We start from the raw sequence: 23,863 nt of genomic DNA on the forward strand, positions 1-23,863 counted from the left end.
TCTCCTCTCTCTCCTCTCCTCTCTCCTCCACCTTAGCATTTATCTTGCTTCTCGGTTCTTGTGTCTAAGCCGACTGTAAATTTACAGCCCACTTCTCCTCTCTCTCCTCTTCTCTGTCCTCCGCCTCAGTATTTATCTTGCTTACAGCCTGTTATTATACTTGCTATAAGTGACATGCATTAGCACTAGTGGTAATTAAAGTCTCTCCGAATAACCATAGTACTACTTGGCCAACTAGAGCAGTGTGACCATCAAACATAAAAAGAGCTGCCATGAATTCAATCTATTCACTGTGCGAACAGTCTGCATGCATGCTCTATTGAGCAGCTTATTAGTGGCAAACAATAATGAGCACTGCCACAAGCAGGCTTTGTTGCAGTTGCAGTTAGGTCGTAGCAGTTGGTCAGTCAAGGCCACGTGTTAGATGTTTTTGCATCTGCTCTCGATCAGGTTTGTATAGCACATTGTTTAGCACGGTTTATGCTTGCATTTGCATCAAGATTTCTATTTTCATTATTTCATAAACTGAGAAAATCCTGAATTTATTTTCCAGTGATTTTTTATTATATTAGATCCAATGTTGGGTATTTGGATTCTGGTCGTGCACTGAATTGATGGATAACTAGACAATGTTTGATTTAGTGTTAATCTCGATGAATATATGTTCCTGTTCAACATATTTTTAATTCCCTAAAGATTCTACTCCCTCCATTCAAAATTATAAGACATTTTTGCTTTTCTAGACACATCTAGATAGCTTGCTTTAACTATGTACCTAGACATAGTATATATCTAAGTGGATAGCAAGGGCTATGTATCTAGAAAAGTCAAAACGTCTTATAACTGGCATGGAGAAAGTATTAAATAAGTTTTATGTTGCCTTTGATATTCCAGTGCTGCTTCACTCTTACTATCGTGTATTAATATATGTAGATATTCCTATACAATTATACACTGTTATGGGAAAACAGAGCTCTGCAGGTCAGTTGCACTTCGGCTTGGCTAAATTTGGATCCGAATAAATAAATTATGGAATGCATGATATCTGTTAATTTTCATAGTTGTTTGCTTTGCTCATTGCGATGTGGTCGTTTATATTCCAGTGGTGCTTCACTTTTACCATCATGTATTCATACATATAGATATTCCTATACAGTTATATGCTGACAACCTCAAAGTACAGTATGCATAGGTTTGAGGCTCTTGCATATGGTGATTTCTCAAATGTAAGGTGCAATTGGTGGCTTCTTAACCACAGTTATATCACTTGATATACTTCCCTCCTTTATTTCTTTTTTCTTTGTTCTCAAACTAATGTTGTGTTCGCCTTTCCCTCAGTATGACCCAGAGCTGTTCTGTTGCTTAATAGGCCTCATTTCAGTGACAAACTATATATGCAGGTGAGGTTCATATATAGCTTTTGTTCTCATTCATATCGTACAACATATATCAGTTCCTTGCAGTGATCAGGCAACATAGGACTGCATGCCTGCATCAATATATCATGGTTTCCCAAGTGTTCTGAGTTTATGTTTTTAGAACTTCCATCGCACTCCCTATTTTTTGTTTGTTATTAAATTTTTAGCCATATTCATTCTAGTAGCCTCAGATATTTAAGCTACTTCTCATATTGCTTACATCAATTGTCTGACAGTGAGCTTTGCTTTGAGATTGAACCTGAATGTCTCATTTAGTTAGGTATAGGTTACTTGGATGCATCTTACAAAGTTTAATAGATTCATGGTCTATTTTTATTTTTTTGGGGTGCAGTTCCATTTTATTGTTTTTGTATTTTTATGCTCTTATAAGAAACAAGATTCAGTTACTTTATAGCTGGCTGCTTCCAGCACCTATTATTGTACATGTCAGTCTGTCTACCACAACTCTGAGTGCCTTCCACATTGAACTTCTGGTGTGCAGGTATAGGTATATGTGCATTGGATGATTGATTACATTCTATGAACTTGTGATTCACATGTGCTCTATGCTCAGCACACCAATGCTTTTTGTACACTAGGATAAGACTTATTACAAAGAGATGAAATAAGTAGGTATAGTGAACTCAACTCTAGACCCACTTACCATGGTCCTTAGATTTCAATGTGACATTTTTAGATTATATGTGCCTTCTCTATTTATCAAATGGAATATCTGTTGGTTTTGAAATTAATATTTTGCATTTTGGTTTATTCTAATTTCATATCAAAGGTTGTTTTGCATTTTAGTTTATTGTAATTTTACGCCTATCACTTTAATTGGACACCATGTATACTATATGACTCCCATACATTTCTTTCTTTAATTAAACGCTATTTTCTTTTCGCACTTACTTTGAGGTTTAAGGTCTCATCGATCATCTTCCTGGTAGTTTTTGCCCGGCAATCTACATGTCGTTACTCAAAATACCAATTAAGTCCACCTTTACAGTGGTATAGGAAGTTAATCTAAGTGATTTTTTTGTTTCCTTGCAGCCTTGTGATCTGATTTCTTCAACTCAAGATTCCTAAAATTTCATGTTCATTTTCTTCAACTCGGCTTCCAAAACTTGGAGATTTATGACATTCCACAGTAGGTGAATTGTACAGTCATGACAGTTGCAGTTTGCCAATGGTACCTACATTGCTACCGCTACAAATAAATAGATTGTACAATACACTTGATTATATATTTTGTTTTCCTGATATATAAAACAATAAACTTGGCTTCAATGTATAATAGTTACTTAAAATGGCTCTTGAAATGAGTTACCCTACTGTCTATGGTCACTTTTGCGACTACTGCTTATGATTGGCTATAACGCTTGGCATGTAATTCAAAACATCAGATTTATTGTGCTACCTAAGCTGAATCTCAACTATTACACATTGATTACAGGTTAATCTTAATTACTGATTGATTGTGCCATTATCCTTGATTGAATATTGCCTATCATGTGATAGAGGAATCACGGCAAAATAGGAAGTAGAAAATTATTATGCTATCCATATATACATTGCATGTTTGCATGCACCAGCATACATGGCAACAAGCAAAAGGAAAGAGAATTAACACAGAAGGAAAGAGACTTAAGACAAAAGGAAAGAGAGAGACTATTATCAATCCTCTGCTATAAATCCCGTGGCCTCGCCATAGCGCCCACCCTCGCCAGCTGAGCTCGCCCTCGCACCCTCCCTCGCACACCGGCTGTGCTTCGTCATAGCGTGTCGCCATCGTCGTCGCCTGCCGCCATCGCCTTCGCTGTCTTACTGTGCCCTCGAGGAGGACTGCCGACTGCATAAAAATACTTTCTGCTCATCCAAGTGGTGAACGCATCCAGGTGACCACCACCATCCCCTTTTTCTACTCTTTATTTACTTTCCTGCGCATCGGCACAAGCAAGGCAACAAGGAAAATGATTATTTTCAATTCTTGCTAATTGGAAGAGTGAAAAAATACTCAGAACCGAATTGAACTGTTGCTATGCCAAACCGAAATGAACTGCTGCTATATAGCTACACATATATGAGCTGAAACACATGCATATATTTTTAATCGGCAAGAGCAAACTAGGATTAGTACAGGAGATTAACTTAAAACTTAACAAGGTATACACATAATACGATGCAGTATCTATCAACAAGCAGCACCATTAAATATGATATAGAATTTGATGTCATTCTCCTTTATTACTGATTGATCGGTGCCATTCTCCTTGATTGAATATTGCTTGTCATGTGATAGAGGAATCATGGCAAAATAGGAAGTAGAAAATTATTGTGCTATCTATATACACATTGCATGTTTGCATGCACCAGCATACATGACAATGAGAAAAAGGAAAGAGAATTAACACAGAAGGAAAGAGAATTAAGACAAAAGGAAAGAGAGAGACTGCTATCAATCCTCTGCTATAAATCCTGTGGCCTCGCCATAGCACCCACCCTCGCCAGCTGAGCTCGCCCTCGCTCACACCGGCCTCGGCCCTCGCGCCATCCCTCACGCACCGGCTGTGCTTCGTCATAGCACGTCGCCATCGTCATCGCCTGCCGCCATCGCCTTCGCCGTCTTGCTGTGGCCTCAAGGAGGACTGCGGACTGCATAAAAATCCTACTAATTATTGTTCCTTTTGTTTTTATTCTTTGGAATGCAGAATTAACGACAAAAGGCCAGGGGCTCAGGGTGTGACTTCAAATACATTCTTTAATTTGTGGTTAGATCATATACTGATTTATGTGATAGACTTTCTTTACTGTGTGGTTATTCATACACTGATTTATGTGATAGAATGATAATGAAGTACATGTTTTAGGTCTCAATGGATAGTTCAGATGCAAAGGTTTCAAAGGAAAATGGAGGCCCCTTAGGAGATATTGTACAAACAGAAAATTCCAGTGAGCCTATGGATGATTCTAGATGGTTGCAAAAAAGCATGAGTACAAAAGTTACCCACGAAGCTCTACCAGTTGTCCAGGGCTTTAGCACGGCCCATGATGAAAAGGCCCTATCAACTTCTAGGGTAGATTCGACGGGAGAAAAAGGACTCTCGAAAATCATAATCGTACAAAATAAACCCCAAAAATCTATGTCTTCACCGGTTGCCCCAGAAGGTATTAATATTTTCTTTTTAATGGATTAACCTAGAAAAACTGCTAACTATTGTTGTATACTTTAATTTAATCCTCTTTTTCAGATTATGTTTGTACCAATACTGATAGAGCCATAATTGAATCTGTCAAAAAAATTCCATCTTCACCTGGGAATGAGGAGCTTGTGCTCATAGATGATGTTCTGGTGTCGAGAAACCACATGTAATGTCTTTTTCAGCCATATGAATACTTGTCTGACGAGGTAACAGATGCAAGTCATAATACTCAATCAAACATTGCCAACTTCAATGCTCTTTCTCTCTAATGGCAAAATGTATGCATGTCATAAATGCTTATATTAAACTACTGAAGGCTTAGAAGGGCTTTAAAAAGAGGCCAGGAGGTACAGTCTATCTTGAAACTGTGTGCTTAGTTGCAATCATGAAGCGGGATGGAGAAAAGGATGAGACCATTGAAGCCAATTACCCTAACCGTGATACTTCACAGCGTCCTGGTTTAGTTCAAAGGGTGCTAGCTTACTTAAAGCATGACTTGGTAGCAATTTTTTTAAACGATCTATTGGTCTTTCATTATCAGTTTTTTATGCCTGACACAATGTTTATTGTTTGATTTGATAGGTGTTCCTTTCAATAAATGTTACAAATACACATTGGTACCTTGCTGTTATAAACGCCGTCAAATGTGAGATTCAGGTGCTAGACTCTTTGGGCGAGATGTTTGGACATGTTGACCTCAATAAAATTATCGTTATTTCCTAACACAGCTATTTGTACACATTTTATATTTTAGAAATGCTGATTGATTCGTTCTTCTATGAACAAATAGCGAGCTAGATTGTGGAAACAAATAGATTTCATATTGGAGGAGACAGACCCGAAAGAGCACAAATGGCTAGATGTTGAGGTTGATACCTTGCCGGTTAGGGAGATTTTTCATGGGAAATTATTACAAACAGATGTGTATGTTAGAAATAATGGCATGTCATATAAGTTGAATTTTATGTGTCTTTGCCTTTTTGATCTAATGTGAGCCTGAACCTCTATTAATGTTGTATGTAGTTTTTCATGCGGTTTATTCTTAATAAACTTTATGGAGTATTAGACTAGGAACGATTTGTCAGACGAGTTTAATCAGGTAAACTATGCGTCTTACCACAAGTTATGAGTGTGCACTAGCTGTGGGTTTTTAATTAATAATTAATTAGGTTCATACTATCGTGCAGGATGATATGAAAGAATTTAGATTGAAGCTTGCAGTGATCTTGCTATCGTCAGAGTTAAACAAATGAAAGGGTGCTTCATATCTTGATAGGGATGAAAATATTGGAAGCCCAAGTGACTGTGCCATAATAGAGAATCCAAAGATGGCTGATCAAGTGTCCACAAAAAAGAGAAAACATTATGAGGAGGACGAATGCTTAGTGGTTCAAACGGGCACCCCTTAACACGTACAAACTCAGAATAAATCCCCACAAATCCATGTCAACCAAGACCCTGATGAGTTTTGGGCATTTGAGGCCACGAAAGACATGCCAATGAACAAGAAAGAAATGACTGAGTTACTGTGTGATTACGTCATGGCAATTCAGGATGAAGCGACGTTGAAATAAGCTACATGCTTATTTTAATTACTTTATTTACTAATAATAGTGTGCTATCTTATATGACGAAAACCATCATCTGTGTCTAATGCTTTGCAGAAAGCCTTGGGTTAAAGGTTTTCATCCCTCCATGATTGCCCTAAGTGTCAAGGACCTACAAGAGTTGTTAATGAACAATCGAGACATCTCTGAGAACTGTTTCAACTTAGGTGTCTGTTTTTAGGCAGCTCGAGAGTACAATACAATGAAAAAATTTAATAGTATTACGAAGCATCACATGGACCTGAGATTCTGTGTAAGCATATTTTTAAAATTCTTATCGTGTTATATTATATTGTCTTATTTGTTGTTCTCCTAATTGTATAAAGTTGGCCAAGTTATACTAATCCTGACTCTCGATATCCTTCTCTTTCAGAAAATGTGTGCTTCAACAAAAATGCCAGAATACCGTAAAAATACACCAAGAAAGAAATGGCTGCTGCGATTGGTGTATGTGAGGATATGGAATACAGCTTAGCACAATGCAGATATGTAAGTCGCTTGCTCCTGCTTTTATTACTTGTTTCCTATATACTATTCTAAACGCTACCATGTTTGCAGTTTCTTTTGCCATGGCCGCACGTTCAAAAGTATATGCTTTATGTTTTTTATCAGAAAGAGAAGATGCTTATCATGATTGATCCTAGACCTATTGAAGACTGGTGTAAAGACACACCAGCGCTGATGTATGCCAGGTACACTCTTGGATTTACCTTGCAGTACATGGACGCAGTGAATGTACATATTCCTAGATGGAATGAGGATGTCTTCAAATGGAAATTCAGACAGGAAGGACAACATTGCAGAGGACATAGATGGGTAACTAACGCAGAGTCACTATAGCTTGCAATAATAATACATATGATTTAACTATTTCTATATATCGCTGATCGTGAATCTTGCCATAGACACTTAAGTGGATATCTTATTCTACAGTATATGTCTGCGTGGAATAGACCAAAAGCCACATATATTTATACGGTGAGTATAACACTTTGTTTTAAGTTTTTGTGGAAGAATTTTCAAGAGATGCAGTATTACTCATGCGACAGGCACTAATATTGACATATATACTCGAGCCTGTGTATAGGATGGTATGGAGATGTGACGGAACTTATTCATGGATTTATTGGCGCACAAATGAAATGGATATCAGAGATTTCTTCTAGCCGATATAAAACATTATCTTAGGCGCATCACGGAAAGGTCTATAAAGTAGAGTTTGTAAGCCTATGACACCGCGCTCTGTGTGACTATTGATTTCATAAACTTTGCTTTTTGGATTAACTATAACTTTAACGTTGGTATTTAATTTTGTAGTATTGTTATCTTATCGTGCGATCCATGTATTTTTAGTATAAAAGTTTAGTTGTCCCGTAGCAACGCACGGGCACACTACCTAGTATAGAATAAAGACAAATCTTTAATAAAGCTTGCTTATCTATTTGTCGGGTACCATAAAAAGGGGTCCCCTAAGCAAGAACCAAAAAAAATCGCTTAGACCTTGTAAATATCGAAGCCAAGAGACAACCACCGGCAAACCCCCACCTTATCCGAGCCCGGCTGGACCACCCGGCCCACCTCGAACAATATCCGGGCTCACCTGAAGCGGGCTCGGCCCAGAATGAAACCACGAGGCCTCGGACGAGGTATCGATTCTCCGCCTCGCCCGAGGCCCCGCGCCACAAGGCCTCGGACGAGGAACCAATTCTCCGCCTCGCCCGAGGCCCCGCGCCACAAGGCCTCGGACGAGGTACCGATTCTCCGCCTCGCCCGAGGCCCCACGCCACAAGGCCTCGGACGAGGTATCGATTCTCCGATTCGCCCGAGGCCCCACGTCACGAGGCCTCTGATGAGCACTCAGTTACCGACTCGCTCGAGGCCGGCTCGGCGTCAAACCCGTCACCGCTGCCTTGATCGACTTCTCTGACAAGACGTCACGTCCAACCACTCCCGCGACGTCAGCCGAACAGCGGCACGATACAGCGAAGTGGCTGACGAGACGGGAGTCACATCGACGCTATGCCATCCGGGACAGGACGGGGCAGGGGTTACCGGCCGCTGTGCTCGGCAATGTGCCCACGGCTGACACCCGTGCTGCACTGTACTGCCTAACCCCTGCTCCGAGGACAGCGCGGCGTGGGAAGTCAAGTCTGGGTTCCTATAGCCTCGGAATCAGCGTACAAGGCCAACTGCTCCCGTAGCCTCGGGACTCGTGCCCGTCGAGCCCCCCCCCCCCCACAATGGTTCAGCCTCTGCACCGACTGGGCCTCGGCTCTCCACGTTGTCAGCACTCTGGGACCGGCACGTCGTCCGCAGTACGCGCTATGCCCTGTGTCAAGCCGTAGGAGCTCCCACGTCGTGTACAGGGCCAAGCTCATGTATCCTCGGAGTCAGCACACCCGCGCCATCACATCTACCTAGCCTCGGCTCTCTGCGCCGGTCAAACATACAGTGACCAGCACGCCTCCAACAGAAGACGTGCACGCCACCACAGCAGCTCCCACGTCGCATAGGATCGGGCGTGACCAGCGCGTCGCTCCAGTGCACCGAGGACAAGACCGCTCCACCGACCATGCCGCCATAGTGACGAGCTACAGGGCTCAGACATACCGCCTCTGCTCACAAAACGCCACGTAACAGATCCATGTACCGCCCTTGTGCCTCCCTTCAACTATAAAAGGGAGTGACCAGGGCCGCTTTTGGGGGGATCGAAGGGAGACACACAGACAAGCAACGCACAATGCTCTGTAACACGCACGCTCCCTCACTACAAGAGATCAACATCTCAAGCCACCCACGCCACTCTATGCAGAGACTTGGGACTAGCTCCCTCTCTCGCCCAGCTTGTAAGCCCCTACTGCGAGCACCTCGGTGCAAGGAATACAAGATCGCTCTCTCAGACTGGAGAGCACATATTGCCTGAACCAGTATAAACCTTGTATCTTGTTGCATCACCATCCAGGATTAGGGGCACGCAGTACACTTTTACTAGTCGGTTGAGGGCCCGCCGGTCCAAAACACCGACACTATTCCTCTCCTATCTATTCATTTCCCAAGCAGCAGAAGCAATCAAATCACTACAATCTTTTTCACCAACAACAAACGTATGCCCTCTTCTGCATCTAGAAAATAGAAAGTAAGTCACAGCAAAACTACACAGTTATTGGGGGGACAAGCAATCAAATTCTGCATTTACCTTCATATGATCACCAACCAACGAATATCTTTTTGGCTTTCTATAGATTGCTAAAACAGAACAATATTGACAAACTGTAGAGTTAGAATTTTCGGGTTTTGACAACTCACCTCACATTGGCATTGCACAACATCTCCATGTAAGGAACGGTGTTCAGGAATAAGACCAGAAAGCTCTAATGCGGAGTCATTCATCTTGGTGAAGATAATGGTTCAGCCTCCACCGAAGCAAAGAAAAAATAGTGAAGTCAATGAAAATTAATAATAATATTTAAGGAAGCGAAGACCATTTGTGGTTAGTACATACTGGCTATAGCATCTGGGATAACTTGAGCCCTTGTTGCCTTGTCACAAGGGATTACGTAGGGGTTGCTTGCTGTTGCGGTGGTGCGCTCCTCTATGAGGAGGCGAGAAGCAGCTTCAACATGTGCCTCGGGCACAACCTCAACACACACTGCCTAGCTCCCAGCGCGGATATGCTAAGCCTTTTCTTTATCCTGTAGAAATGCAATTAGCATGAACTTACCTGCAAACCCCAAAAATCACATGAAAATTGAGTCATGGATAATTACCAAATTCCGGTAATGGTTTGTTGGCATCCAAAGAAATAAATGATTCTTCAGAAAACATACACACCTACAGTTGCAAATGTATATTAGCATAAATACATAATATTCTATTCAAGAGGATACACCTTTCTTGAACAGAGATGTCGTTTCACTCTTAAACTGGTGCATTTTCAGCAGCATGGCCCTTGTCCAGCTTGACCTCGAAACCAATTACTGTCTCAGTCTGTACAGCTACTCTTTTCCATTCACTACATCATCGTTTGTGAGGTCCATATCTTCCACTTACCCCTCTTCAAGATCATGTACCTAGCAGATGGATTCTGATCCAATTACTACCAAAAACACAAGCTTCCCCTTCTGCTTGAAGTTCAGAAGCTAGAGGCTCCACCACATTCGCATCAGACTCGCAAGGTGCCTCAAGGTTGATGAGTTCGTCTAATGACATTTTTTCGCGGGGCAATTAGCATTCACATTCCTGAACAATATATACTTGTAATGAGAAATTAATTGTGTCAATCCAAATCAAAATAGCTTACGTTATGGTCTGGGTCTAGTGGTTTGGGTCTAAAACCATAGATAGCTTAATGGGTGCTCAGATTCGTACAGCGGTATGGGAAGAGAAGAGACTCAGTTTCGTACAGCAGGAAGGGAAGAGAAGAGATGGCATACCTTGTGGGTGCTCACCGCTAGGGAAGGGGCGGATGAGGACTTGATGTGGGGAGTCGCCGGCGAGGGCGCACCGCCTCGAGGGTGAGGGCGAGGGCAGGGTGCATGAAGACTGCAGGCCGCGAGCATGCATAGCAGGGGCCGGGGGAGTCCGGCGGCAGCCAGGTTGGGCTTGGGGTCGCGCCGTTGGCGTGGCGGCCCGTGGCTGCAAGGGGAGTTGGGAATCACCCTGTTCGCCTCTGGTCAACACCACGAACGCGGATGGGTCGCGAGGGAAAGAGCGGAGTCGTGGTCACCGTCGCGAGGCACTGATGTCGCGCGGATGGGTTTCCATCCACGACCCCGATGATCCATGCGCGACGGGGACGGAGGCGCGATCGGGGCTTTCCTTGTTGCGGGATGCGGGATGTGGGAGATTGCTGGTGATTGCACGGCTTAGACCCGGGATCGCACGGGAAGAGACAGACCCAAAATAAATATTGCATCAAAAAGTGTCAACGCTTTGTTTTTTTAGTTGTAGTGTGTGTATATATATATATAGTTCAGCTACGGCAGTGTTACGCTGACCTCCTTCGGCGCTCGATACAAGCGCGTTGTATGTTTCCTTAAACTCTTCTACTTTATACAATGATACACAAATCTTTTGCGTATTCGAGAAAAAAAACTCAGAGTGGAGAGCATTCCTCTGATGTTTGTAGAATTTTGTTTAAAGTGTCCAATTCCATTGCGGAGGGTTTAGCGGAGATGGCAGGTCATCCGTGTATTGCGAGCATCTTAGATTATTTGATTTTGGAAGGAGAGGTAGCAGCAGACCTTCTCGAGCCACACAAGTTCAATAACGCATTCAAGGGGGTCTGTTTGCTAGCATAAAGAGCATTGGAGAGATAGCGGGTCTCCCTGGCATAGACCCCGAGATGATGCTGTGTTCAGAATGGAGATCCAATCGCGCCATTTCCTGCTAAATCCTAGTGCAGAGAGAACATCTAGGAGGAAAGGCCAGCCGGTGAAGTCCAACGCCTTGGAAATGCCCAGCTTGATGGAAAGGACGGTTGTTTTTTCTTCTGTATAATATTTGTATCACTCTTTGAGCATAGATGAAGACATGATGTTGTTGTGGATGCATCTTTTCTTGATGAATGCATGCATTAGCTGTAATCTATATTTTTGCTTCAATAATGAGCACTAGCACTAGCACAAGCGGCGGGCCATAGTGGCTCTAGTCCCCCTGAAGCTGTCTGCGTTGCCCTTCATCTCATTTGACATGGCATAAAAAGTTCACATTGATCCTACGCTTAAACCTGTTGCTCACTATCCTTCCCGGTTGCACCTGGACCCTGAAAGCCTCTCAATCCTAATCATAATATGTAAATTAGTCTACAATTGCAGGCTGAACAACCAACTCATGCTTGACGTAGTAAATGGAAAGAACAGTCTTGGTGGTGTGGCCATGACGTGTGCATGCTTTGGATACCACAGGCTTGTGAGTGTGGTTGAGATAGTTGGGATGCAATCTCATATCATGGTCAGGTCATTGGGTGGATATCTGTTGGTGCTGGTAAAAATGGAAGCACCGGCATTTAATGTGGTTCACAAGGAACGTACTGCCTTGGTTGTTTGTATGTATATACTCACTCCATCCATTTTTAACTGTCATTCTCGCTTCCTAAGAAATAACTTTGACTAAATTTATAAAAAATATTAATATTTATGATACATAATTAATATCATTAGATAGTTCATCGATTCTATTTTCATAATAAATTTACTTGGTGATTATATATACAAATATTGCTAATATTTTCTATAAATCTAGTCAAACTACCGGCACGCAAACCAACGGAGACAGATATTTAGAGACAGAATGCCCAACTGATTGGATCAGCTCAAGAACTTAGAAATCTGTGTTTTTATTATATACTGCCATACTGTGACAACTTAGAAATTTGCGTTTTTATACATACTCGGACAGTTTCTAACTTAGAAATTTGTGTTTTTATTACATAGTGTCCGTTGTCGACAACAGGTGGTAATAATGGTGGGATATGTGATATCAAAGATGGTGTCATGAGCTAGTTCACTAATCAATGCACACTAGAGACCAAAGAAAATGGTCATTGTTTTTTATGTATTGCCACGTGGAAAGAAGATATATGCGCATGCTATCATGCTCTCGCGTCTACAATATTGTTATGTAAATCTCCTACTTCCAAATTGGCTACTATATATTTTTCACTTTGTCTATTGGTTCTCTCCAATTGAATTCAACACTGAAGGTGTCCGGTGTGTAATTTCACATCAACGTGAAGGGAAACAGTACCGATTACGCAAGAAAAATTCTTATATTCTGGTTTCAATAAAAAAAAAGAGCTCAGAAATGAGAAAGAGTTTGTCCTGCTTTGGCAGGTTTTACACACGTGCTCTCCTGTATCTCTAGTATGGGCTTCGAGAACATGTGGCCTTCCAAAAATGTTGTTAAGAGCATCTCTAGCACGCTCTCTTTGTGTCATTCCCAACTGCCATCGGTAGCTCGATGACTAGACCACATTTCTTTCCTCAACCAATGACCAATATGGGTCCCAATGCCACTTCATCAACCCTTTCACCCACTAATCCGCCCATCGGTGTGGCACCACCACCCTGGCTACACTCATCAATCAAAGCCTCGCCAGACCACCATAGCTGTACACATCTCTTGAAGGTATCCCAGACCACCGCTGAGGAATAGAGGTCTGTATCGTGCATTGCCACAGGAGGCAAATAGTGGTGGATGTTCCGAAACAATGTAATGCACTGATTCACAATGGCTTCAGGAAATGAGGTATATGCCATGCAACAATTGTTCAAATATAGGGGGCACTCGAAGTGTCTAATCACCTTCATTGAACGGGTCCATGTCACCTCTCTTGTGATCATGTTTCATATGAACAAACTCTTATCCTGTCCACAATTGTCGAGCCCATATCTATATATATCTCTTATAAAATAATCCCTACTACAAGTCTATCTAAACATGCAAGCCACCCATATCATCCTCACTAACTATCTATATATATCATCTACTAACGATAGCCATGTCATCCCACTAACTTCCAACCTCTTAATTGGAAGCTATATATATATATCATCTCCACTTACTTTTATTCCAAATAAAAATCCCACAGCAATGCGTGGGGTATCTTCTAGTTTATTAATATAGGGAGAACTGCTAATTCAGAAATGACGCCCAACCACCTTAACGCTCGTGTGCCTGTCCACCCCGATGCCCGACAGCCGCGACTCGGTGGCCCGCCTCCACGACGCCCCACGCCCTAGTGGCTACGCCTCGGCGGCCATGCCCGATGATCCACGCACCTATGGCATCATCCGTCATCCCTACTCATGCCTGGCGTGGCAAATCTGACATCCACGCATGGGTGGGTCCACGAGCACAGGTGGAGCACTAGAAGCTACTAGTTTCAGCTCTATTCTAACACCAAACCTATATGAGAGTAGGATTTGAGGAGTTCTATATGGGTGGATCTATTTTGTTTTACCTCATTTGCCACAAAATGACCCCAAATAGCTTTAGGAGTTGGTGGAGGAGATGTGCTAAACGGGGCCTTTGTTTTATAATAACAAAAAGTAAAATGTTAAGTTGTTTCACTTTTTCAAAAAAAGTACGGATCATGTTATCATGCAAAAAGAAAGTTACAACCATCACATTTGGATACCATGTCCAAAAGAAAAAGTTACAACTACCATGGCTGATGAAACATCCAATGAAAAATGTTACAACTATCACGTTTGGAAGATAGATGATATCTATGCAGATTGGATGGTCATCAATGAGCTACAGTACTGCAGTAGACATTGCTTCCCTCTTGAAGGAGATCAACTATTTATAAGCACTGCAAAACCAAGACTTAATCTCTAGGACCAGTTCCTGATGCCTTCTAATCCTACAAACAGCAGTAAGCCAAGCAGATGCCATGTGAGTTTTGTCCCGACTGCACGACATGTATTTTTTTTTCTTTTGCTGCCTCCTTCAACTAAAGAATATATTGGCAGGCTGCATGGAATGGACCAGCTAAGTATTGCTCATGTGGATATGGATCTGTCACTGCATTGCCATTGCGTTATATATTGGGCATCTGTGAGCAGGTTGTCTCTCTCCAGACAACTGCACCAATCGATGGCGTTGAAGCTGAAATTAATTAGTTCAAATTGAAACCTGAGTCCAGCTGAACTTAATTATGAATGGATGGGACGACATGCACATGCAAGTGTCCTCTGATTGTGGAAGATGCATTTCTCAGTCTGACTATTTTATATGTGTGGACCCAATGCAAGTTTTACTTAAGACTAGGGCCTCTAAGAAACTGAGAATGTTTCTTGATCTGAACCAATAAGCCGAGAAAATATGATTGCAAAGTATTGGTCCTCTTCGTTGTGAAGAACCTGTAGATGAGTACATCCATGAATCCATCATCCAATTGAATAGAACTCATACATACCAGTTCAGAACTGAAGAGGGGCCGGATGGAGGGAGCAGAGTAGCAGGCAGGGCGAGCACCGAAGAGGGACGGCAAGGCGGGCATTGTCGGCCGCAGCAAGGGGCAGGGGTGGACCTGGGCCCTGGCCGCTGGCTGCTAGCGGCTGGCCTGCCTGGGGCCTCGGCAGTGGTGGCTGGCGCGGGCCGCATGGCGGCCACGGCGACGGTGGGCGGTGGCCGCCTAAGGCCTCGGTGGTGGCGGTGTGGCCTGGCGGCTAGCCGTCTGGGGCACTAGCGCTTCCTGTTCGGTCAGGCGAGTGGGCGACGAACCGCGCGGAGCCGTGGACGGGTGCAGGGTTAGTGGCGCAGTCTCGGTCGCTCACGAGTCAGAGGACTGCCCTAATCTTCGTGATGGGCTTCATTTGTGGCCTTATTGGCCTAAAAGTTATATGGGCTATAGAGTGTCAGTTGCCCAATAACTAGGGTCTTGGGCCCTAGGGGCTTGGGTCGTAGATCCGCCAGGGCATTTTGACATATGCTTGTATGATGACTTAGCACATAACTTATTGAATTGCTCAAAAAAAAACATAACTTATTGAAAGCTGGACCATACTAGTGGCACACAACAGCTAATTGTATAGGACGCACGTAAGAGATTATGCATTGGAGGATTTTATCTTCTTTTTTTTCTTCGTTTCAGCCATGGATAGTGTCGCGGGGTCAGAACAGCGGCAAGCATTGTTGTTCGAGTCGGTGTTAGAGTACGTGTCTCCAGGTGACTTGGGTGGACTCAAGAACACAATAATCACAGAGGGGACGCAACGGTTTATCCTGGTTCGGGCCGATCGATGCTCTAAGTCCAGCACCTGATGATCCTTATATAGAAGAGCACCCAAAATCAGGGGTTACTATAGAGTGTAGAAGGATTTGGTAGGGGGTTAGCTCGGTGCTAATCCTAAGATTGCCTCGCCACCGGTGGAGTCTTTCCCTCGTCGAAGAGGAGGAAGACAATGGGATGCGGTGGAGGAGCTCTCGGTGCCCTCCTCTCGGGTGCCTCTGCCCTCGGTGCTAAGCAGAAGCGGATCGAATGTGGAGTCGAATGATCTATCTCAGATCCTCCTCCCCCCTAAGGTTTGACATTATCCCTTATATACCGAGATAGGTCGGGTACATGGCGGTTTGGGGCGAAGTGTCTACGGTCTACATGCAGTCGGAGTCTAGGAGGGTCTTGCAATGGTGCTCTGTGGACCGTCGCGGTGTCGTGGAACCGAAGAAGCCATGGGCATCCTCCGGCTGCTCTGTTTTGATACTCTACGTGTCAGGCTGTGTCGGCTTGGACCAGCCTCCCCCAGGTGGACCTTCTAGGAGTCCTTCTTGGTGGCGAAGGAGGTTGGCTCCAGGGGCGGATGTGTGGGCCCAGGAGCCGCCCAGCCCCTAGAGGCAGAGGGAACATGTCTTCTTATGTCACGCCCCATGCGTGACCCTGTTATGGGAGTGGCCGGCAAGACTGCGCCCGGAGCGCAGCGCCTGGGAGCCCCCGAGCCTCGATGGCCCAGGGCTTGTCTTCTTGCACTCGACCCTTGGCTGGCGTCGTAGACCGGGTGGGAGCCAAGGGCCAAGCACGGGCGCGTCGTCGAGCGGGAGCCTGAGGCTCGGGCGAGCCCCCAAGCCCTTAGCGGGGGCTACGACGTGCCTAGACTAGATCGGGTCTCTTCGGTCGGGAACCATATACCCCGAGGCTTAACATACCCATATGTTAGGATCTCGTTAGGAACCCTAGAGCCCTTCATGGCCTCACTTGGCCTAGTTTGTGATGGCAGCGAAGGGATGAATTCAATCATCTGGTGACCGAGCTAGCCATGGTGGGGACGGCTTCCGCTGACGAGAGTGTGATGCTATTGACGGTAGTTATCATCCATCATGAACCGTCAACATAACTTGAATAAATGCATAAAAACGATCACCAACATAGACTTAGGGCTTTAAACTAATAATTTCCACGAGTTTTAGTGAATCTATGTTTTCAGCAGGGTTTATCCAAAAAACCGTCAAGCGGAATCAAAACGTCAAATAAAATCACGCTTGTTCGTAGCGAAAACAACTCCAGAAGGTTCCAGAGGACACCAGAAGCCACGCCACCGAAGCAGACCTACAGAGGGTGACACATGGGGCCAGCCGACCCCACCTATAGGCCGGTCACCCTCCTGGCCCCACCTGGCAGCCTCCACTTCGACGTCGGTTCCTCCATTGCCTTTTAGATTGCATCTACACTGTTTATTCAAGTCAGTTTGATCCAAAGGTCCAGAATTGACGCTCCGACCTATATATTCTAGCCCCTACCCCCTCCTTTAGGCACTATTCGTCTAAACGGCCGTTTAGCCCATTTAAACACCGTGTAAACGCTACACAGTGGTGCACCGTTTTCGTTTAATCACCCGTTTAGCCCGTTTAATTGGCTGTTTAGCCCGTTTAATGGGATGTTTTGCCCGAATAATGGCTAAACGGTAGGTGACCGACTGTTTACCATTTAGCGTTTAGGAAAACACTGCCTTTAGGGAGATCTGCCATAAGTCAAGAGTAGACCAAAAATTAGGGTTTCCAGAGAGAAGAGAATAGAGCTCTAATTCTTCAAAGTTCTCATATAGGCTAGCTAGCAAGGTTTAAGTAGAGGTTGGGCTATTGCTCAGGATTTTAGATTCGTCGTCTGGAGGACGGTATATCCATTGTATCCCTCTTTATTTATGACTTTGTGCTACTTTAATATTATATTGCTATTTATTATGTTCCTAGTTTGCTCTAGTTATATGCTTGATATAGTTATGATTGATGATGAATATATGCATATGTTCGCAAAGCGCTTAGCTCAATACTCGAGTGAGTTAAGTGGTCGACATTATGTAAGCGTGGTGCTTAAATATTTTTTACCTATGGATGCATTCTACACTCTGGGTCATGTGGTAGATTGCAGATGTGATACTCCTATTGATCCTTTGTAGTCCACTCCCCGTTTGTAGAGCAAGTAGAATCCTAGTTGCGAAGGGAGACAAGCTCTGTTCTTGATCTTCTTTAGTAATGTTCCTTATGCATAGATACAAAGTTAATTATGCTATAGATGAGAGTGTACATACTTGGGTGTACAAAAGACTTAGTAAATAAGGATTGACTTAGGAATCTTTTGCTCTTAACTAATCTCCTGCCTAGCCATACTATATTTATGAGTATCTATTTCTATCTCTAGAATACTATCAATGCCTTACACATCATTTATTTATCATTTGACTTACCCCTGCTATAGCATGAGAGTTAATGATCCTATCATAAGTATGCATATTTGTTAGTATCTCTTGCCACCCCATCGCTCCTCCTTGTGGATAAAATATAAATAACAATACCTGGTATACTCTCGGGTGAAATGCTACAATGGTATATCTTCTGTGTTCTTGTGGATACTTACTATATATATTTTCTCAATTACAAAGTGACATGATTAAATACCAACAATGGATTTCTGGTATCATTGCTAGGGATGACAACTTAGTAAAGAAGTGATCCTAAGAAATGCCAATAGATGCCCTACGTGGGGCCCTTCTCCTAGTTTGACGGGGACGTTCGGCTATCGAGGTCGAGTGGTAGAGGTGCTGACCCCTTCTGGCCCTATGTCATGTAGATCTGTGGCCCAAGCGAGGGTTCGGTGAACTCGTCTAGTAGTTACCGACTCTAGGCTCGGGAGCACCCCTCCTTTCTATCGGAGCCTGCCATGGGTTGGGTGATCGAGAGCGTTTGGGCTCTGGCTCAGGGCCACCTGATCACCCGACACGCCACGCCCTTCTGGGGGCTTCGGTAGCAGGCCCCGACTCTCTCGGGTTGGCCTTCTGGGGCCGACCCTCTGCGACAATAGGTCAGGTTGTGGGGAGCGTGCCGAGCTCAAGCTAGGGACCCTCATTGGTTTCACCGCTCAGCGGCTCCTGGCCTAACTTAGTAGGGTTAGTTAGTTTTGGGGGTGCACCACCTGAGCGCCCATCAACCGGGGGGTCGGGCTACTTTGTCTGGGGAGTCGGCGTAGCCCCCAAGGCCGTCGTGGGGCCTCCTTGTCAGCGAGCATGGCAGCTTCTGGCACTGTTCGCCTAAACGACCATTTAGCCCCTTTAAACACCATGTAAACGCTACACATTGGTATGCTGTCTCCGTTTAATCATCCGTTTATCCCGTTAAATTAGCCATTTAGCCCGTTTAATAGACTGTTTTGCCTAAATAATGGCTAAACGGCTGGTGACCGACAATTCACCGTTTAGCGTTTGGGAAAACATTGGCTTCTGGGTGCGTCCCTTCCGCTGAAGCCTTGAGCAGGCGGTTTGATGGTGTTGGGTCGCCATGCGTGGTGGAGGAGTTATGGTGTGCACTCCCGCGCTGTCCCACTTCGTTTGTGAGATGGGACGTGGAGTAGATCTAGCGGAGGTGGAGCCGCGGCACTTGGTGCATGTAGATCTGGGCCATTGATGGCGGCCGGTGGGCTCGAGGAGAGTTGAATCCCCTCAAGTCCCGTGAGGAGGCATGCGTAGAGTGGGAAGCATGCCAGGTGGAAAGTGGAGCGGGGACTTGACTCATTGTCAATGCCCTCCTGACTCCACCTTTACTGTGTGGCCACCATCACACACCCGCTCTGGGGCATGATGCGGGGATTGAAGGGGAGCTTGGCTTGTTCCCTGGGTCTCTTTAGCCATTGATGGCTGATCAGATGGCTCGGAGCCGCTCGCAGCGCATCGATTAAGGCTATAAAGAGGGGCCCCGGGGACACAGTGCCTTTTATCCCTCCTCCGGCTCCTTCTCTTCTTCCTCTCAGATCCAACTCCTGCCGTCCATGGCAATGATGAAGTGTGAGGCTTCCCTCCGAGTGAGCCTGGCTCCCCCCACTAGGCGATAGCTCCCATGAGGGTGGAAGGATTCCATCGAAGGAGGGGCGACGACACAATGGTAGACACGTCTGTCACATTCCTCTCTATTGATGGTATTTAACAACCATTATAAACCGTTAATATAATATGCACAAGGGCATAAATATGGTCACCAACAAAGGTCTAGGGGTTTAAACTAATAAATTCCATGAGTTTTGGTGAATCAGTATTTTCTATAGGGTTTAACCAGAAAACCGTCAAGATAGACCTACATGTCAGATTTAATTGCGCTTATCCACCATGAAACGAACACTAGTAGGTTCTAGAGGACACCACGCTGAGGCAGAGAGGCAGAGGCTGCCAGGTGGGGCCGACCGGCCTCACCTACAGGCCGCTCGGCCCCTGGGCCCACCTATCGGTCTTAGCGTTGCAATGTCGGTTTTCCACCGCCTCCCAGGTTGCATCTACGCCTTTCCTTAAGTCGCTTTAATCCAAGGGCTCACGTTGGATGCTTTGGCCTATATATTCTAGCCCCTATCACCCCCTAAGGCATCAAGTCATTTGAGAAGACAGAAACCCTAATCATCCTCAGAGCTCCATCAATTCTAGGGCATAGCTAGTTAGGTTAGATCTAAAGGGAGGCAAGCAGGCTTCGCTTGGATTCCCGATCGTGTCAAGAGCGTGGTTCGGTATAATGCTTGTACCCCCTCTCTTTTGTATCTTCATTATTTTTATATGCTTGCTTCAATTGTTATGACAATATTAGTATTCATACTTTTGTTATAATATTCTTCGTCTACTTTGATTATATACTTAGTATAGCTAGTTTTGCATTATATTTATGCATAAGTTCGTATAGCGCTCGCTCCAAAGTACATAGGGTGAGTGGTCGACATTGTGTAAGCATGGTGCTTATACGTTGTTTACCTATGGATACATCCTATATTTTGGGCCATGTGGTAGATCACGGATGTGATACTCCCATTGAGTCCTTTGTAGTCCACTCCCCGAATATAGGTATACAAGTAGGATCTAGTTATGAAGGAAGACAAGCTCTTTTTCTTAATCTTCCTTAGTAATATCCCTTATGTGTAGATATAAAGATGATCTTTGCCATGATTAATAGGTGTAATTGCACTAATTAATGTATGCTTTGACTTGTAATTAAGAATAACTTAGGAATTATTCCACTAATATTCTATCTGAGCATGCTAATACCATAGAAAGGAGTACTCTGAATGATTAATCATTATTGATGATCAATACTTATCATACATATATCTTATCCTATGACTTACCCCTATTATGAGTAGAATATTAGTTATGGTTTACTTCTCCATCAATAGTACAAGTTATCAATACTTGTCCATGCTAGACCTTCCCTGTGGTAAAATATAAATAACGATACCTGGAATACTCTCGGGTGAAGTGCTACAATGGTATAATTATCTGTGCACTTGCAGATTCCTTTTCATTCATATATCTTTATATTCTTTCTAGTCACATAAAATGATAAAGAACTACTTAGTATGATTCTAGTAGTGATGCTGGGCAGTACCAACAAGCATCTCTGGCACCATCACTAGGGATGACAACCTAGTAAAGTATATTAGGAGATGTAGGTAATTAATAGGTGGCTAGTAAAACAAGTGACAAGTTAATAAATACCAACACCCTTCCCTAGAGGGCAGAAGGATTTCAGTGACGTCGCTCGAATCCTTCCTTCCTCTGATGGGGAGGGGGAACCACGACACGTCGGTTGCTGCCACTCCCACCCTGGCGAAGGCAGATGCTCGGGCGGGTCACCGGCCTGAGCCATACTTGCCGCAGGGCCCCAACCCAAAGGTAAGGTGTGCCCTGCGGTCTTTGTCACCAGATAGCCGACAGCAGATCGTGGTTTTTGCCGCCGTATATTGTAATCGGGTTGTTCCCAATTAATAAAATGAAATTACTTTTGTTTGTAATCTCATTGCTCACAAGTCATGCTCGGTGACTTAGGCCCCTCGTTGGGATGGTCTGTTACGACAATGGCTTCGGTGGCCAAGATCGCCGCACCCGTGCTACTAACGGGTTAGTCCGTGAGAACCCTCGGTTTATGGTCATTCCCTGCCCAGGTCATGTCCCCTAGAGGGGAGATCCTCGGCTTCCCGAACGAACCACTCGTATAGTTCCCGAGCCCATCTATCGGTGCTCGGGGACTCGTTGCCTCCCTCATTGGGTCACCACGAGCGGCTCTAGGTTTGTACTCAGACATTGCACGATGGTCGGCTGGCTTCGCTTCTGAGCATCCAGCTAAAGCCTCTAGTGCCCGACCATGGGCGTCCGTCACACTTTAGGTGCCTTGAGCAGCCTTGAAGCCTCTTAGGCCAGCCTTAGAACCCTTAGCGATGCCCCTCTTGGGGGCCCCAATACCGTCATGCGGCTAGGAGACGCGATCCGACGAAGGATCGGGAAGCACAGAGATAGTGGTAAATGAACAAAATGGACACAAGAGAAGTGAAAGAGGACATAGCTGGTAACACGGCGGCCGATGCCATTCTATTAGAGCCTTGCCGACCTTTTCGCCCATTCCTCCTACTCCATTCGTCCGGTCCTTGGCTTGCCCGGGGGCCTTCTGCTATGATCCTCCTTAAAAGGGGGCAACAGATGGTTAGCTTAGTCAATCCTTTGATGTGGACGAGCCACTGCTAGAGTCGCTCATGATGAAGGTGACAATAATGAGGGCAAGCGAAGTAATAAGGTTGGGAGGATGGGACTTATCTTAGTTTTTGTTGTTGGAGAGGTGGGCCTGCTAAGGAGGTTGGCAGGTGGGCGCTAGCTCGGGAGTTAGGGATTCTGGGTAGATGGCTTAGCGGTAGCCTTCCCTCATGGGGAAAGGTCGAAACTCACCTCAATCGGATCAACCCCTTCTGGGGCCGAGCGCCTGGATGGAGGGGCCAGCCGAGCCATCGCTGTCGCCAGGAGTCGTGGTCGCCTCATCGGGTGGTCGGGCCCTTCTCATGTCGCGGTCGAGGCCATCGGGAGCATAGGGGACAACAAGTGTGGCTGCTTGGGTGATGCAGACCTGCTCGCTATATTAGGCTTGTTCGAAGCTACCTTCGACAATGATGACTCCCTTGGGGTCGGGCATCTTTAGCTTTAGATAGGTGTAGTTGGGGACAGCCATGAACTTGGCGAAGCATGGCTGGCCTAGGAGAGCGTGGTAGACACTGGGGAAGTCAACCACCTCAAAGGTGAGTGGCTCCTTGCGGAAGTTGTCCGGCTGGCTGAAGGTGACATTGAGAAGGATGCACCCGAGGGGCATAGCTTCCTTCCCCGGGACGATCCCATAGCCGAACGCCTTGCTAGGGCACAAGCTGCTCCATAGGATGCCCATCCTATCTAGGGTGCTGGCGTAGAGTATGTTGAGGCCACTGCCACCGTCCATCAGCACCTTGGTGAGGCGCGTGGTGCCCACGATCGGGCTGACCTCGAGTGGGTAGCATCCTAGGTGGGGGACATGATTAGGGTGATCCCTCTAGTTGAAGGTGATGGCTATCTGGGACCACTGGACTCACGTTGGGGCAACGAGGGTGCGAATGGCGTTCACCTCCTGCTCGGTGATGCGGCGCTACCGGCGGGACTCGTATGCCCAGGAGCCCTCGAAGATCATGAGACAGCGATCGACCTCAGGGAACTTGGCGTCATCCTCCGAGGCGGCGTCCGCTAGTCCATCAGCGTTTGGGGTTGGCTTCTAGGCATTGCCCTGCTGGCCGAGGGTGCCACGAATGTAGCCCCTAATGGTGGCATAGTCCTAGAGGAGGTGCTTAGCCTGCCCTACATGGAAGGGGTAGGGGGCTTCG

The 23,863-nt window shown here is 45.2% G+C and overlaps 1 protein-coding gene, 1 long non-coding RNA gene and 1 pseudogene across 2 annotated transcripts; 2 read left to right on the forward strand and 1 right to left on the reverse strand.

The window, feature by feature from the left end:
- The first annotated feature begins 861 nt into the window (after positions 1-861).
- Positions 862-1,964, forward strand: LOC136520094 (uncharacterized). The gene is made up of 3 exons (XR_010775131.1): positions 862-1,226; positions 1,339-1,400; positions 1,921-1,964. It is a non-coding gene; the product is annotated as an uncharacterized lncRNA (long non-coding RNA).
- A 2,444-nt stretch (positions 1,965-4,408) lies between these two features.
- LOC136523344 (uncharacterized) lies at positions 4,409-7,068 on the forward strand (annotated as a pseudogene).
- A 16,029-nt stretch (positions 7,069-23,097) lies between these two features.
- On the reverse strand, positions 23,098-23,448 carry LOC136523345 (uncharacterized). The gene has a single exon (XM_066517060.1). It carries the CDS (start codon positions 23,446-23,448, stop codon positions 23,098-23,100), a length of 351 nt encoding a protein of 116 aa, XP_066373157.1.
- Between the last annotated feature and the right edge of the window lie 415 nt (positions 23,449-23,863).

The sequence above is a fragment of the Miscanthus floridulus genome, chromosome 18, assembly GCF_019320115.1.
Source record: "Miscanthus floridulus cultivar M001 chromosome 18, ASM1932011v1, whole genome shotgun sequence".
NCBI classification, from domain to species: Eukaryota; Viridiplantae; Streptophyta; class Magnoliopsida; order Poales; family Poaceae; genus Miscanthus; species Miscanthus floridulus.